The sequence below is a fragment of the Brassica napus genome, chromosome A7, assembly GCF_020379485.1.
Source record: "Brassica napus cultivar Da-Ae chromosome A7, Da-Ae, whole genome shotgun sequence".
In the NCBI taxonomy this organism is placed as follows: Eukaryota; Viridiplantae; Streptophyta; class Magnoliopsida; order Brassicales; family Brassicaceae; genus Brassica; species Brassica napus.
This window is the reverse complement of record NC_063440.1, coordinates 16,371,600-16,385,854: the sequence shown is the minus strand read 5'-3', so window position 1 is coordinate 16,385,854 and position 14,255 is coordinate 16,371,600. Positions and strand designations below refer to the sequence as shown.

At 31.5% G+C, this 14,255-nt stretch overlaps 2 protein-coding genes and 1 long non-coding RNA gene across 3 annotated transcripts; 1 reads left to right on the top strand and 2 right to left on the bottom strand.

Moving 5' to 3' along the window:
• Window positions 1-1,926: 1,926 nt before the first annotated feature.
• Window positions 1,927-4,829, bottom strand: LOC106406628. The gene is made up of 2 exons (XM_022718180.2): window positions 3,262-4,829; window positions 1,927-2,684 (listed from the first exon to the last, which is right to left on the bottom strand). The coding sequence occupies exons 1-2, from the start codon at window positions 3,509-3,511 to the stop codon at window positions 2,077-2,079; spliced, it is 858 nt and encodes a 285-aa protein (XP_022573901.2). The 5' UTR covers window positions 3,512-4,829; the 3' UTR covers window positions 1,927-2,076.
• A 1,090-nt stretch (window positions 4,830-5,919) lies between these two features.
• LOC125576580 lies at window positions 5,920-7,605 on the top strand. Its single transcript, XR_007315014.1, has 2 exons — window positions 5,920-6,303; window positions 6,400-7,605. It is a non-coding gene; the product is annotated as an uncharacterized LOC125576580 (long non-coding RNA).
• Window positions 7,606-10,368: 2,763 nt separating this feature from the next.
• Window positions 10,369-13,051, bottom strand: LOC125576578 (probable GABA transporter 2). The gene is made up of 7 exons (XM_048736969.1): window positions 12,739-13,051; window positions 12,434-12,664; window positions 11,852-11,949; window positions 11,570-11,756; window positions 11,347-11,477; window positions 11,023-11,259; window positions 10,369-10,865 (listed from the first exon to the last, which is right to left on the bottom strand). The coding sequence occupies exons 1-7, from the start codon at window positions 12,821-12,823 to the stop codon at window positions 10,476-10,478; spliced, it is 1,359 nt and encodes a 452-aa protein (XP_048592926.1). The 5' UTR covers window positions 12,824-13,051; the 3' UTR covers window positions 10,369-10,475.
• Window positions 13,052-14,255: the final 1,204 nt, after the last annotated feature.

The following is a 14,255-nucleotide window of genomic DNA, read 5'->3' as shown; positions in this document are numbered from 1 at the left end:
TTTTGAAATTTTACCCAAAACCTGAAACTATAACATAAAACGCGAATCCAAAATTTACAATAATATTTTTATATTGATAACATATATGAATTACTCAAATATACATAATATGAACAAAATGTTCTGGGTACTTTGGGTACCCAGAGTCCAATAGAGACCCACAGGTCCAAAAAAATCTAATAGGTACTTTTTCCCAATCCCGAACCTCAATCTGTATTTCGTATTGGTTTGGTTGGTTTATCAAATTTGGGTAAAATTTTCATATTTAAGAAAGAGTTACATAAGAGTGTATATAAAAAATCTCGAATAAACTTATTCATAAGTATATAAGTTTAAACAAATTTTTGTATTCGATATAATACGACTTTTTAACATAATAATACACAATATACTCAAAATACTATCTCATATCCAATTTCATATATAATCCATAAAACCCGCGCTTTCGAAGTGCGGGTCAAAATCTAGTATAATTTTAAAGCTAAAAATATTTTATATATACGTTTAAATTATTTTTATTATATTTTTGAAAAGTATTTATACTTATTGAAATTATTTTTTATTTATAAAGTATTTCTAAAATAACTCTTCTTGATTATGAAAATAAATAGCAATATAAAATTGTATGTACATTATTTTAAATTTGTACAGTAATTTGAACCACTTTTTATTTATTTTCACCACTTACGTGTAACTTTTGAACCACTAGATCAATTTGTACACATTTGATAAATCCACTTGATCCAATAGGCTTGATTTAATAGATCAGCAATGTTTGATCAGATTTTTTCATTTGGAGCCTAAATCAGTCATGGAGGAGACAGTTACGTTATTGAAGACGTTGCATTTAAACCAGGATGTGTGTTTGTATCTACCTTCCATTTATTAGAAACCATTTTAAGTTTTTAACTAACTTATCCTTGAAAGCACCTACTTCGTCTTGTGCATACTCACCACCAATTTTGTAATCATGATTCGTATATTCCGAACTCTCAAGTTTACATGTCATACCTAGAAATTTTTAGCAAATTGAATAACTAATGTTTTTTTTTTTTGAAACAGAATAATTAATGTTGGCACGACGGATGATACACGCATACATAATGTGAACCCAAACCTAATTGTTCGTCCTCATCCCCAACATGAAAATGACTCATTAAATATTCATTGTTAATAAATACTAATATATGAGTGTAATTTCATCACATGATTTTTCAATAACATATATTAGGCGGATTTGAGTACTGATTGTAATACACCGATAACAAAAAGTTACACATTATATTTAGCAAAAAAAAAAGTTACACATTATAGGCTACATGATATTCTTGTACAGTTGTACGTGATATAATGGGATCATGCATTTGCCTTATTTATAGGCAGATTGTTGTTTGTTTATTTATTTATATTATTTAATGTATATGATATAATATTGCTAGTGTTAAATTCATACTATTGTACAGAATAAAGTATGGGTACGGGGTAATTGCCATATAATAATATATAACTTGATTTTAAATATAAAAATATACTCTAATTTGAATCAAATGCAAATAATTTAAAAGACTAGTGAAATTACAAGTAGCTCTTTATGATTAAACGAAAAACAAAATGTAATTTTATGAATATAACCATTGGAAGTTTTTTGGAGGCTCTGTAAGTTTTAAGACAGAAAACTCTCATACTGTAGATCTTTAAAATAATTTATAAATTTTAATAAAAATATTTTGATGGAAGGAAAAAGAAATTATGTAATTATAAATATTTTAATTATAAATATTTTGATTTTTTATTTTGAGTCATATTTAAAAAAAAACTTAAATAAAATGCCCGCACAGAACGCGACTCCGAACCTAATCTTCGGTCCTCATCTTTAACGTATTCATATTCAAGGTAGATAGATCCAAACTAAACGGTTACGATAGGTAGGCTGCATCATAAATTCATTAGATGTTGACATTCACATACGTCCAACACGATTATTAACTTTTTCCAAAATGTTTTCTTAAAGAAAAACACTCTAATATCACATAACATACATATCAAATATACGACTTAGATAATAAATATTATTAATCATGCACATGATATACCAGCTACTCGACTCGCCGGGAATCTCTCGGACACGGTTTTCCTAACAAGAGAGTTAATCTCCGGGCCCACTTCTTTCTCTGTTGACTCTGGAATGGTGGTCAACGATCCTGACTTGTCATAAACGACGTAGTATCGATCTCTATCGCCGACGCCGTCGTGACCGGCCGCTTTGTAGACCGGCGAAGAAGGAGTGCTTGAGGACGAGGACAGAGTTTGGTGATGTTTTGGTCTGAACACTGATTTCAAGAATCTCTGAAGAGAACGAGAGATCTTGTTCGAATGTTTCTTGTTTCCGGAGGAGGAACAAGAAGTAACCGGCGGAGGAGGAAGAGGAGATTCCGGCGAGAGCGAGTTAAGAAGAGGTAGACGGCGGTCGGGGAGGTGAGACATGGACATAGTTCTGGCGGAGGAAGCAGATATAGCTGAGTCGAGTTGCCGTTTGAACGAGTTGAGCTCGAAAGAGTCGTAGAGAGAGCTACCACAGTCCCACACGTGTGAACTAGCCTTCTTGTGTTTCATCATGTTATTATTCTCTTTCTTCTTCTCTTCTTGCTTTTGGGTGTTTTCTGCGTTCTGGCTCGAATCTCTGTCTGCAAAATATGTGAGTTCATAAAACGGCATATATATATGGGTTTATTACACAAACACGTATATATTCCAGACCAATATAATAAATTAATGACTGATTTAAGCTATATGATCTATGTATACACAATCATTTCGTAATATATAAAGTTAATGGGACAAATTAGGAAAGCGAAACAAAAGTTGAAAAAATTGCCAAAATTTATAAATTTCGTAAATATTTAAAACAACAATTCCTTTTTTTTTTGTGCACGTAAAACAACAATTCCTAAAATTTGGTAACAAGACATATTTCTGAGGCTTTCATATTTATGCCCAAAATTGTTATGTGAATTTAATTTTGCTGGTTCTATATATATAGCCTAATGAAGAAAAAGAAAAACAAACATAGAAACACAAAATTTCCCCCTAAGATATATATATATATCTGAGGTTCTGTTAGCAATTTGTAAGACAACATATTCAATAAATAAAAATTCTGTTATTGCCTAAAATTTTGATAGTATATGACTTTCTTCCATGTATGAATTAGTCAAACGAGGATAAAAGATAAACTGAAGGAACAAAAGATTGGTAACTTACCATTTTCCAACTTTTCTATCATCTCAAGCGATGTTGATCTTGAGTCACTTTTAGATAGATCTTGTTTTGTTTCATCTGAGTTTTGTCTTAAACCCTCCTCCATGGTCGTCATAGCTCCTTGTTCTTTAGTAATCTCTTCATTTGCAGCTTGACCAATCAGCACACACTCTTTCATCTTCTTCATATCATCTTCCACTTTAGTTGCTATAAGCTCTGACTCTAAGGCTTTTGGTTTGACTTTGATCTCCATCTTTATATTTGTCGTGCCAAACAGAAGAAAATAAACGCAGATAGATCTACCCCAAATCTTTTAAGTTTACAATAATAACTATGGAAAATAGAAACCTCTGAATTGTAACCTTTGGGTGGCTGTTACATAATACAGATTGAGCGAGATAGAGAGAGGAAAACCAAAAAAGAAAGTGGGTGCTTATAGGTGCTGAATAATGGATGATATTTATGAGCTTCACAGTCTGTTTATCTCTTTACATGAAGATAGTGATTGTTAATTAAAGACTAACTCACACGATATGAAGTTCTTAGTTGGGAACATGCTAATTTTCTCTATGTTTTGGCATATAAGTTTTGGAATTTTTACCCTATTTTTCACAAAGTTGCGGTTAATCCTAAAAAGCTGTTTACATAAATTACATGAAGTGTTCAGGTTCAGATCTATTAATGCTGAAATTTATCAACTGATTGAACTGACCGTAATTTCGAAGGTCAGAAAATTTAATCCATTTTTATTTTAATTAAGAGTAACTGAAAGATAAATTTGACTCTCAAGCTCGACTAGTTGAATGGATGATTAAAAAATCAGTAAATGATGACGAAAGTGAGAACAAGATCATACATCTTTACGCGTGTCCGAGTTTCATGGAATTTTCACGTGGATATAATATGATCGATATCTACTATATTACTTGATTATCTTTTTTTTTGTAACACATTACCTGATGATCATAAGTCATAACTTATTTTTATATGTTATTAGTATATATCACTAATATATGAAATTCTTGCGTATTCTTAATAATCATACCTTTCATATATGACTTCTTAGCTGTTTATATACTTTTACGCAACATAGTATATGTTTGTAGTATAATCTATGTTGCATAGAAACTCGATTAAAAGTCTGTTTTACGTTTTGGAATCGGAATCTCTCAGAAATTCGCGGAAACGTATTTGAAATTCGTTTTTTAAAAAATTTAGTTTGGAAACTTGCGTTTCTATTTTGAAAACTTGCGTTTGTGGTTTAGAAACGCTAAAACTTTCTAATTGGTTATGACTTACTGTTATGATTTTTATTTTAGTTAAACTAATTAATATCTAAATGCTGGGGTTTTGTTATTTTTAATTTTAAATATGACTTTGATGTTTAATGATAGCTTGTTTTATTTTTATATGATTAAATAGAATGACTATTTGTTTATTTGTATTTTAAGATATACTAAACATAATTAAAATGAATAAAATATATATATATATATATATTTAAAAACATTTTTAAAACGTTTCCAAAGCAAAAAAAATTAAAAAATCACGTTTGTACGCTTTTGCGTATATGTTTCGGTTGCCATGCAACCTAGAGTATAACTATATATAGTGTTCCAATAATAACGAAAACGTGTAACAAGAAATCGGTCTAATTACCAACCAAAACAAAACGAGTTAGGTTCTTCTACGTTGACTATTCGTCCTCAATCCTATCACGTAAACCTTAGACATATTTCATAATACTAATACATCATATGTAAATAATTTACTAGTTCATATGTCCCCACGTATAATTAAATTTTTCATTTATGATGGATATCCTCAAATCACATCATATTATTTTATATGATAAATATTCATTGCAAGTGGCCGAAAAGATAGTAGTGTAGATGACTATATTAAATAAGACTTATTCTTTTAAAATTTGTCCAAAAAAAAAAAAAATAAGACTTATTCTTAGGTCCACCCCCTAGGGTGAACCTCTAGGTTCACCAACCAATAGGATTGTTTTATTTTATATTCGATATCTTTTAAAAAAGGAAACAAATTATTATCAAATTATATTATGTTTTTAAAATTAAAAGGTAAAAAAAAATAGTAATAATTACAAAAAAAAATATTTTATGTCGTCAGCATAACATTAAACCCTAAACCCTAAATTCTAATCCCTAAACCCTTAATCCTAAACCCTAAACCCTTGGATAAACCCTAAACTCTAGGATAAATCCTAAACTCTAAATCAAAATTACTATACACTAAAACATTCAAGCGTTTAGGGTTTTAGTGTTTTTTATTTAGAGTTTAGGATTTATCCAAGGGTTTAGGGTTTACCCAAGGGTTTAGGGTTTACCCAAGGGTTTAGGGTTTACCCAAGGGTTTAGGGTTTATCCAAGGGTTTAGGGTTTGGATTTAGGGTTTAGGGATTAGGATTTAGGGTTTAGTGTTTTGTTGAGAACATTAAAATATATATTTTTTAATTCTTTTTTCTGTAACTATTATCTTTTTTTACTTTTTTTTATTTTAAAAACATAATATAATTTGAGAATATTTTGTTTCTTTTTTTAAAAGATATCGAATTTGAAATAATGAAATCCTATTGGTTGGTGAACCTCTAGGTTCACCCTAAGGGTGAACCCAAGAATGACTCATTAAATAAAGACTAATTCTTGGGTTCATCTCCTAGGGTGAATCTATAGATTCACCACCCACTAATAAGTTGCCAACTCATATCCAGTTTTAAAAAAAAAGAAGGTAAAAAATAATTAGAAATAGTATTATCAACTAATAAAAAGGAAAACGAGAAAAAAGGAAACAGAAAAAAAAATAGAACACGACGGCTTATAACCCTTATTTTTGACCAAGGAGAGTCACGGAGAAGAAGAGGAAGAGCAAAGAAGAGTCGCAGAGAAGAAGCTACAAAGTAGTTAACATAATTGACCATATAGGTGTTAGATTTTCTTTAATCACGTTAAATTCTCAAAAACTAATGAATTTGGTAAAGATGTTTTTGATTTCATCTCTACTGGATACGTCCTTAAAGCCGTAAGTTACGTTTCTGTGGTTTGCATATTTTTCCTTGCCTCTTCTCTAGTATTTATCCTTGTTTGGTTATAGAATTTTATATTATTTTGATGTTAGAGTCACGTAGAAGAAGAGGAGCAAAGAAGAATTGTAGAGAAGAAGCTACAAAAAAGGAACAAAAAGCAGAAGAAGAAGAAGGAAGCTTGAAGCGTAAGAAACGAAGAAACAAGAAGAAGTGACCAAGGAGAGTCACGTAGAAGAAGAAAATCAATGTGAGAGAAGATGCCACTTGACATTGGTTACAAACCAAAGAGAATTTGAGTAGTTAATGTGTGGTGTTGTAAAAAAGATAAATCCAATTCTCATAAGAATAAGAGTTGGAGTAAGTAAAAATGTATGTATATGTGGTCTTGTAAGAAAGATAAATCCAATTCTCATAAGAATAAGAGTTGGAGTAAGTAAAAATGTAGACATACAAAGTTATCTCTCTTCTCTCTCTACAAGAACAAACCAAACGTGAAAGAGTAAAGAGAGTGTGTGCTAGCTTGTGTCATGATTGAAACACAAGCAGAACTGAGAGAGTAAAAACAGAGACAAAGAGAGAACAAAAAAAAAGAGTAAGAGCAAGAGCAAGAGTGGGCTGGCTGTGAGGTGAGGCCAAGACAAAAGTTCAACAATTTCAACAAAAAAACGAGTTACTATATCAAAGAAGTCTTCTAATCTAATCAATAAAATTTTGATTACAGGACTATTAAAAATGTTGGATCAAGTCTCTGTTATGGTTAGAACCATGATTGAAATTAAAGTCAGCAAGAACGCTCTCCGTATGTTCTATGCGCTTGTGTACAAACTAGACCACGAGCTTCTCAAAGTTGGATTCGCATTTCATTTCCAAAGGACGGCACACATAAGTGAGCACATGTATACTGACCACCAAGAATAGTTTTTTGACCACTTAATTGATTATTCTCCATTCTTTCTCAAACTTTCTGTAAAACCAAAAGCAAGAACAATCTTATATATAAATTGTTAGGGTTAGTTGACCAAAAAAAAAAAGAAATAGTTTGTTAAGGTTACAAGTACATTGGACGGAGGTTTATTCAAAATTAGATCTGAAAGCAAGGAATTGGAGACTCGAAAATCACAAACACAGCTCGTCTCTTCTCTGTAATCTATCTTCTTTGTAACCGATAAAGAAGAAGAACTTTTTACCACGGCTTTAAACGAATTTGACGTTTGCCACCTCAATTATGTTAGAAAATCTAACAATTATATGGTCAATTATGTTAACGACTCTGTACCTTCTTCTCTGCTACTCTTATTTGCTCATCTTCTTCTACGTGACTCTTTGGTCACAAAACAAGGTTTACAAGCCCGGCTTGTCAAGCCGCGGTGTTTTTTTTTTCCCTTTTTTTGTTTTTTTTTCTGTTGATAATATTATTTTTAATTATTTTTTAACTTTTTTTTCTTCTAAAAACTGGATATGAGTTGGCAACTTATTAGTGGTTGGGTGAACCTATAGGTTCACCCTAGGGGGTGAACCCAAGAATTAGTATTAAATAAATACTTTCACAGTAGATATATTCAGAGGAGTCACCGCGTGGCCCTCAATAGTTCCCTACTTTATAAGCAACTTTAAGATACAGTTTGGTTGCATAACTAATGCGCTGGTTTTCCTCAAAAAAAAAAAAACTAATGCGCTAGCATATTAAACAAAAGCTTATTCATTTTTATTTTGCTTATTTTATTCAAGATAAGTTGAGACAAGTGTCGATATATACATCAAAAGACACTTAGTTATCAACGGATGGGTATTATCACCAGCACCGTGCTGAGGTTTTAGAGACCTAGGGTAAATTTAAAAATAAATTTATTTATAATTGTAGTAAAAACGATTTTTTAATATAATATATCATTTTTACCAAATACATAAATCTAACACTGTAAAAAAATAAATTTATTACGTAAATATTTTATATTATATCATATATAAAAAATATATAAGTTTAATTAGAAGGTGAGTTAGTCGCTTTCGTGAATTTTTTTTTTTTTAAGTTTAAACTATTAGAATATAAATTATTTTAAATTTTAGAACTCTAAAGAAAGTCATATGATCGAATGATTTGTGATAAAATTGTATGAATAGCCAAGTGGTATTCTGCACAAGGCATAAACGTTAAGACTACTAATTCTTTTTAGAGTTTGTCTTCTGTTGAACCTCTGGAATCATCACTAAAACAATAACCAATACAAATTTGCCAAATCATATTTTTTTTAAGTAAAACAATAATCAGAACATAATATTAATTGACACAAAAAATAATTTAGTGGTGGACTTGTCCAAAACATTTTTATTCAAAGATACAAAAAATCAATAATAAACATGCGACTCTATGAACCATCGCAATAATTCTTTTCGAAGTCTTTCGATGAACCATCATGATAATTCTTGTCAAAATCCTACAAACTAAAAAAAAATATTTTTTTAAAATGACATATAACTTAATTATAAATAACAGATAAAATGAAATATTTACTTGCAGTAATTGCGAAAAAATGACCTACTATGTAATGTCGGATTGGTGACATCAACAAATAATTGAGTACCAAAAGTAAGAGTTGGTTCCTGAATCGTTTATCTAAAATTTAAATATTGACATATAAATAAATTATAAATAGTAGACATAACGAAATTTTTATCTTAGGTACGTGAGAGAAAAACGACCTATTATGTGAGATCGGACCGTTGGTAACAAAAGATAGATGAGTATCATGAGCAGGAGTTAATTCCTGGAGCATTTATCCATTTATTCAATGATTAGTATATACATATATTAATTAACTCGATGAAAAATTGACATAAACCAAAAACTAATAATATATATGAAATACCTAAAACGATAACTTTTTTTTTGTTCTAGTCTTACTTGATGATTTTGATGTACCATGATTTTTTTGCGAGAACATCTTTAAATCGACTATGGAATCCATTTTTTTGGTTCTTTAGTCACCCAAGAGGATTTTTCCTTTTTATTCCACATATATTTGAGACGTTCTCGTCTTCTTCTTCTTTCACAAGTTTAGCATATGAACCATGGAGTATCCATTTATTAGCTCTCACAAGTTTCTTTTTCTTTTGTTTTCCAGTTTTTAAGAAACTCAATCGCATCTTCATCTGCACACAATGTCAGTTTTATATGTTCACCAAAAACATATGTAATCTCAGGGAAAGTACAACAATATGACTATATCGCTTTCCAATCGATTGCTTCACTGCTTCATTAGGTATCTTTGAATGATAATAAGATATGGTTTATGATTTATCCTCTTTAATCTATCGATTCAGAATAACATTCTTCTAATATATGTATAATATTATGATAATAGTATAACTATTTGATATGTTAATTTCATAATAATATTAATAATAAATCAATTTTAATAATAAATTTAAATCATATTTTAATTATAAAAAAAACCAGTTGAGAACAAATCTAATAATAAATGTTTAAAGTTATGATTAGATAGTTTTAGTGGTATTAGTGTAATAAATATGTTAGTTCAAAGGTTAATCCATTTGATCTGCTCTTCAGTTTTAATAATAATATATATATATATAGATGTTACTCAATTGACAAACCACTACTACAACAATAAAATTGAGACCATCAATCTTTTAAATGCGGAAAAAAAGAAAAAAAAACAATCTTTCATGTATTTATTTATTTTTGTTTTCAATAAAAATTACATTTAATTTTTTTTTTTGAAATTTTAAACAAAATACATTGATTAAAATCTAAAACTATAATTTTTCAAATATAAAGGAAAATCTAAAACATCTTTTTAAAAATACGGAAAACTATAAGATCTATTCTTTTTGGATTCATCCGAAACATATTCCAGAACTATAAAACCTTTTTTTAGTCAGACCTTACTTGTATTATAATTACAAAGATGAGATACTCGATTAGAGGAGGAGATACATAAGCAAAAGACAAGGCTGATTTGGCCAATCCATCAGCAACAACATTCCCAAGTCTTGGGAATTGGGATAAACTTAAACAAGATACATGTAAGAATTAGTAATTTTCAACTAAAAATCACCATTATATTAGAAACCTTCACCCAAAAAAACATGTACACAAAAAAATGCGTCTATGTATTCATCCATATACTATATGATAAGCATCGATCTAATCAACAACTTCACTACTAAACAACTTGAACTTATTAGCATCAAGAACAAGTTTCCTAACAGAGGAGAAAGCTCCCATGAGGCCCGCACAAGTGAACACAACCATTATCGTCATGTTTATCCAGTACGTGAAGCTCCGTTTCGTAGGCTTATATGTCATGTTGTATAGAAGCATGGGCAGCACGAAATCGAGTGGGATAAACCCAAACGCTCCTACCACCGCGTTTATATCCCCAAAGAAGGGTAGCATCGCTGCCATGAACCCACAAAACGCCATATATAGCGTTCTCAGTATCAAACGCGGCACCAGGTTGCGGCTTGAGAACATCCCTTTTGTTGTATCCGCCGAGTTCTTCTCCATTATCTCATACGCAACTTGTGAATACACCTACCGAAAAAAACTCTCTAAACGTTAGCCACTCGTCTCACTGCCAGTATGAATCCGGTAAATGTCTGACTGTTGAAAGATAACTTGGACCGCAAGATGTGTTATCTTGCTATCCAAGCAACCATCAGTAAGATAACTTGACAATTTTTAAACTTACGAGGCCGATGGCGAAGAGCTGAAGAAGAACAAAGATGACCGCTAGGCCAATGACGACGATAGGAGCCAAAGTCGGTCCTTCGTCAGGCATTAGGTTCTTGAGAATGTTAGAGCTCGAGTTACTACCAAATACCCAATAACCAGAAATTGCAGCCGAGTAAAACGTGAAGAAGATCACAGTATAACACAAAATTAATCCTTTCAGCATCTTCCCTGTAGCTGGTGGAGCAAGAGTTGCCTACATTTATATGTGTATTATTATCACATTAATCTCAAGCTCATGACATATGATGTTGTAATTGATTTTACGACATATATATTACACCTGTATTTCTGGTAGAATTCCATTTCCAAAAATAGCAGCAATGATCGAAATGGATGTGAAGGCACTAAAAACTCTCCCTGAGTCCGAAGGCTCTAGTGAATACTCACGTTTAGGAGCGTGTTTAGACAAGCCTGCAAAACCAAAAGAAAGCTATTAATAATTAGTCTCCACTTTTACCATTAGTTGTCGGTTTTTTCGGTAATGTAATAATAAATCATCGTACCTAGGTTGATACAAGCCCCAACGACGAGGAAAGTGTAGCCTAAGCTGAGAAGAAGAGACGCACAGTTAATGTGTCTAAGAGAATGAAAACTTGGGAGCTGTGACAGAACAATCATCACGGCTGTGACCATAGCAATGAACTCGTAGAGCTTCAAGGTTCCTTGTGGGAAAAGACTCGAGTACATTATCTAAAAAAGAAAACAGAGGAAATTAAAACATCTGATCCATACATATCGTAGTGCCTTGTTTAGCAAGTAACTAAAGTTTTTGGTTTCTTTCATACATCAAGACATTGGCCTGCGAGTAAAATGGCGCCTATGCCGATTCCAGTGTTGATAGCTGTTTGAATGAATATCACTACATAAAACATCCATCCTGATCCTGCATCACATTACAATAACCGGTCCAAACATTAAAATTGACCGGTATAGCAGAACCAATCAGTTACTAAAATTTAAAAATTCAAAAATTCTGGTCAACTTTAAGAATCCATATTTAATCGAAATTAAATATATTTATTCACACCTAAGTAATAACATCTATGTTGACCATTAAACCGAACCCAACTAGATTTTTCTCGAAGACTCAAACCAAAAGTTTTTTTTTGGTTCCAATTCGTTAAGAATTCTCTTAACCCAAGAACTGGGTAAACCAAACCGGAAACCGGTTATTAGAATTAGGTAAGCATCACCTTCAATACAACCAAACCGGAAGCACGTGTGCAATCAAGAAATCTAACAGACAAATAAAAGGTCAAAGTACATCTACACTGAAACTTGATCCATCGTATACGGATTTACCCAAAAAAGGAAAAATATATTTCACAGATTTAATTCTCAGAAAAAAAAATGATTTTGTGTTATACCGAGAACGTCGGCGGCAAGTTCCCGGAATCGGATGTGACGGCGGCCAGCTTTTTCACAGTGATCGAGAACCTTAGACATGAGGTAGTAAGCGTAGAAAGTGACGAGTCCCATCGTCGTCAAGCACACAAACCCCAACCACCACCCCAGTCCCCTGAATGCGTACGGTAACGTCAGTATCGTGGGTCCCACGATAGCCGTCGTGAGATGAAACCCGGCGTGCCACCACTCGCCTGAAATTCTCCGGCGGGAAAATTAATCAATTTGTGGAGAAAACTTTCGGGTGGATCAGTTTGATCGAAATTACCTTTTGATTGGAGGACGAAGAGAGCTCCGGCGTCGGAATCGAGCCGAGAAGAAGGAAACAGGTCGGATCTTGGAGGATCCGCCATTGAGGTGGAAGAGAAGAGAAGAAGATTACGGAATTAAACGAAAGTGATTCTTTGGGGATGGTGATGTTGAACAATAGCGTGGAGGTGGTGGTGCATGTTAGCTGGTGATAGCTTATAGTTAGTTGCTATCATGTTAATATTAATATTTTGGTGGTTCTTTGAATAAACGACAACAACCTGTCCGAGTGGGAAAAGAAGAAGTCGTGATATGCATTTCCCCCCTTTATTCGGGATGAGTATTTTATTCTGAGTTCAACTTAAAATAAGACCGTGAAAAGTTTAACTCCCAAACCATAAAAAGACAAAGAAAAAGCTGGAGTAAAATGGAACGGCTACTTTTCCTCTTTTTCACCTAATTTGTAAAAAAAAATAGAGTAAGTGAGAGTAAAATACGTCTACTCTATTAATTTTACTCAAAAGGTCTATAAAGTCACATCCTTAATTGATAACTTCATTCTACAATCAGCAACAAATCATCATTTACATAGATAACAACGTTCAGCTAACTTCAGCAAATCTCCAACTTTGGTTTGCCAGATCTTTTTTTTTTTTTGAACACAGGTTTGCCAGATCTTTACCCACAATAATTCGTCAGCTCACTAATCAGTAATCAGGGAATTTTAAATGGTGGGCTGACTCTTTATTTTATTATTAATATGATTTTTTTTATCAAATATTATTAATATGATTAATACCTAGTACATATGGTTTACAATAATACATGTATGAAATGATAAATTATTCTTTACGTTTTATTTATTTATTCATATTAACTATATACAAAATTACAAAGGGAAATATATTTTATAGGATGTATATATTAATTTGATATAATATTTGTTCGACCAAGTACATATCATTTGACCAAACAAAAAAAAAAGAAATAAAAAGTACATATCATTTGAAAATATAGATCCACCAAGTACGTAACATGGTTCGACCAAATATATATATATATATATATATATATAATTATTGTGGATAATGAAAAGATAATATTGCACTAACCAGGACCGTCTCAAAAAAATAGTGAGGCCCTATCTTTTCTTTTCTAAGTGAACTTGAAGTTGGAAATCATCCGGATAAAATTAAATATTTAAATTTTATTTTTCAATTGCAAAAGTAACCCGAACGATTTACATAAAAGTCGTCTAACAAAAATTAAACATTGAAGTTTTATTTTTCTTTAGACGATTCTTTGTATGTTGTCTAGGAAAAATCAAATTTCTGACACAATTCGGTTAAATGCAAAATTAACGGTTAAATGCAAAATTAATTTGTTTATCTTAGACAACTTACATAGAAATCGTTTTGGGATTTTCAATTTTTTTTTAAAACAAAGAAAACCGAAAGACTTCCAGATAAGTCGTCTCAAAAATACTTACATAAAGTCAATTACAAACCTAACATTTGCATTGATCAGAAGACTTCC

Coding starts and splice junctions, on each gene's coding strand:
- LOC125576578 (XM_048736969.1), bottom strand. CDS start 12,823: ATGGCGGATCCTCCAAGATCCGACCTGTTTCCTTCTTCTCGGCTCGAT. Junction 12,665..12,738: donor CTTCGTCCTCCAATCAAAAG/GTAATTTCGATC, acceptor GGAGAATTTCAG/GCGAGTGGTGGCACGCCGGG. Junction 11,950..12,433: donor ACTTGCCGCCGACGTTCTCG/GTATAACACAAA, acceptor AATGTGATGCAG/GATCAGGATGGATGTTTTAT.
- LOC106406628 (XM_022718180.2), bottom strand. CDS start 3,511: ATGGAGATCAAAGTCAAACCAAAAGCCTTAGAGTCAGAGCTTATAGCA. Junction 2,685..3,261: donor GATAGAAAAGTTGGAAAATG/GTAAGTTACCAA, acceptor CATATTTTGCAG/ACAGAGATTCGAGCCAGAAC.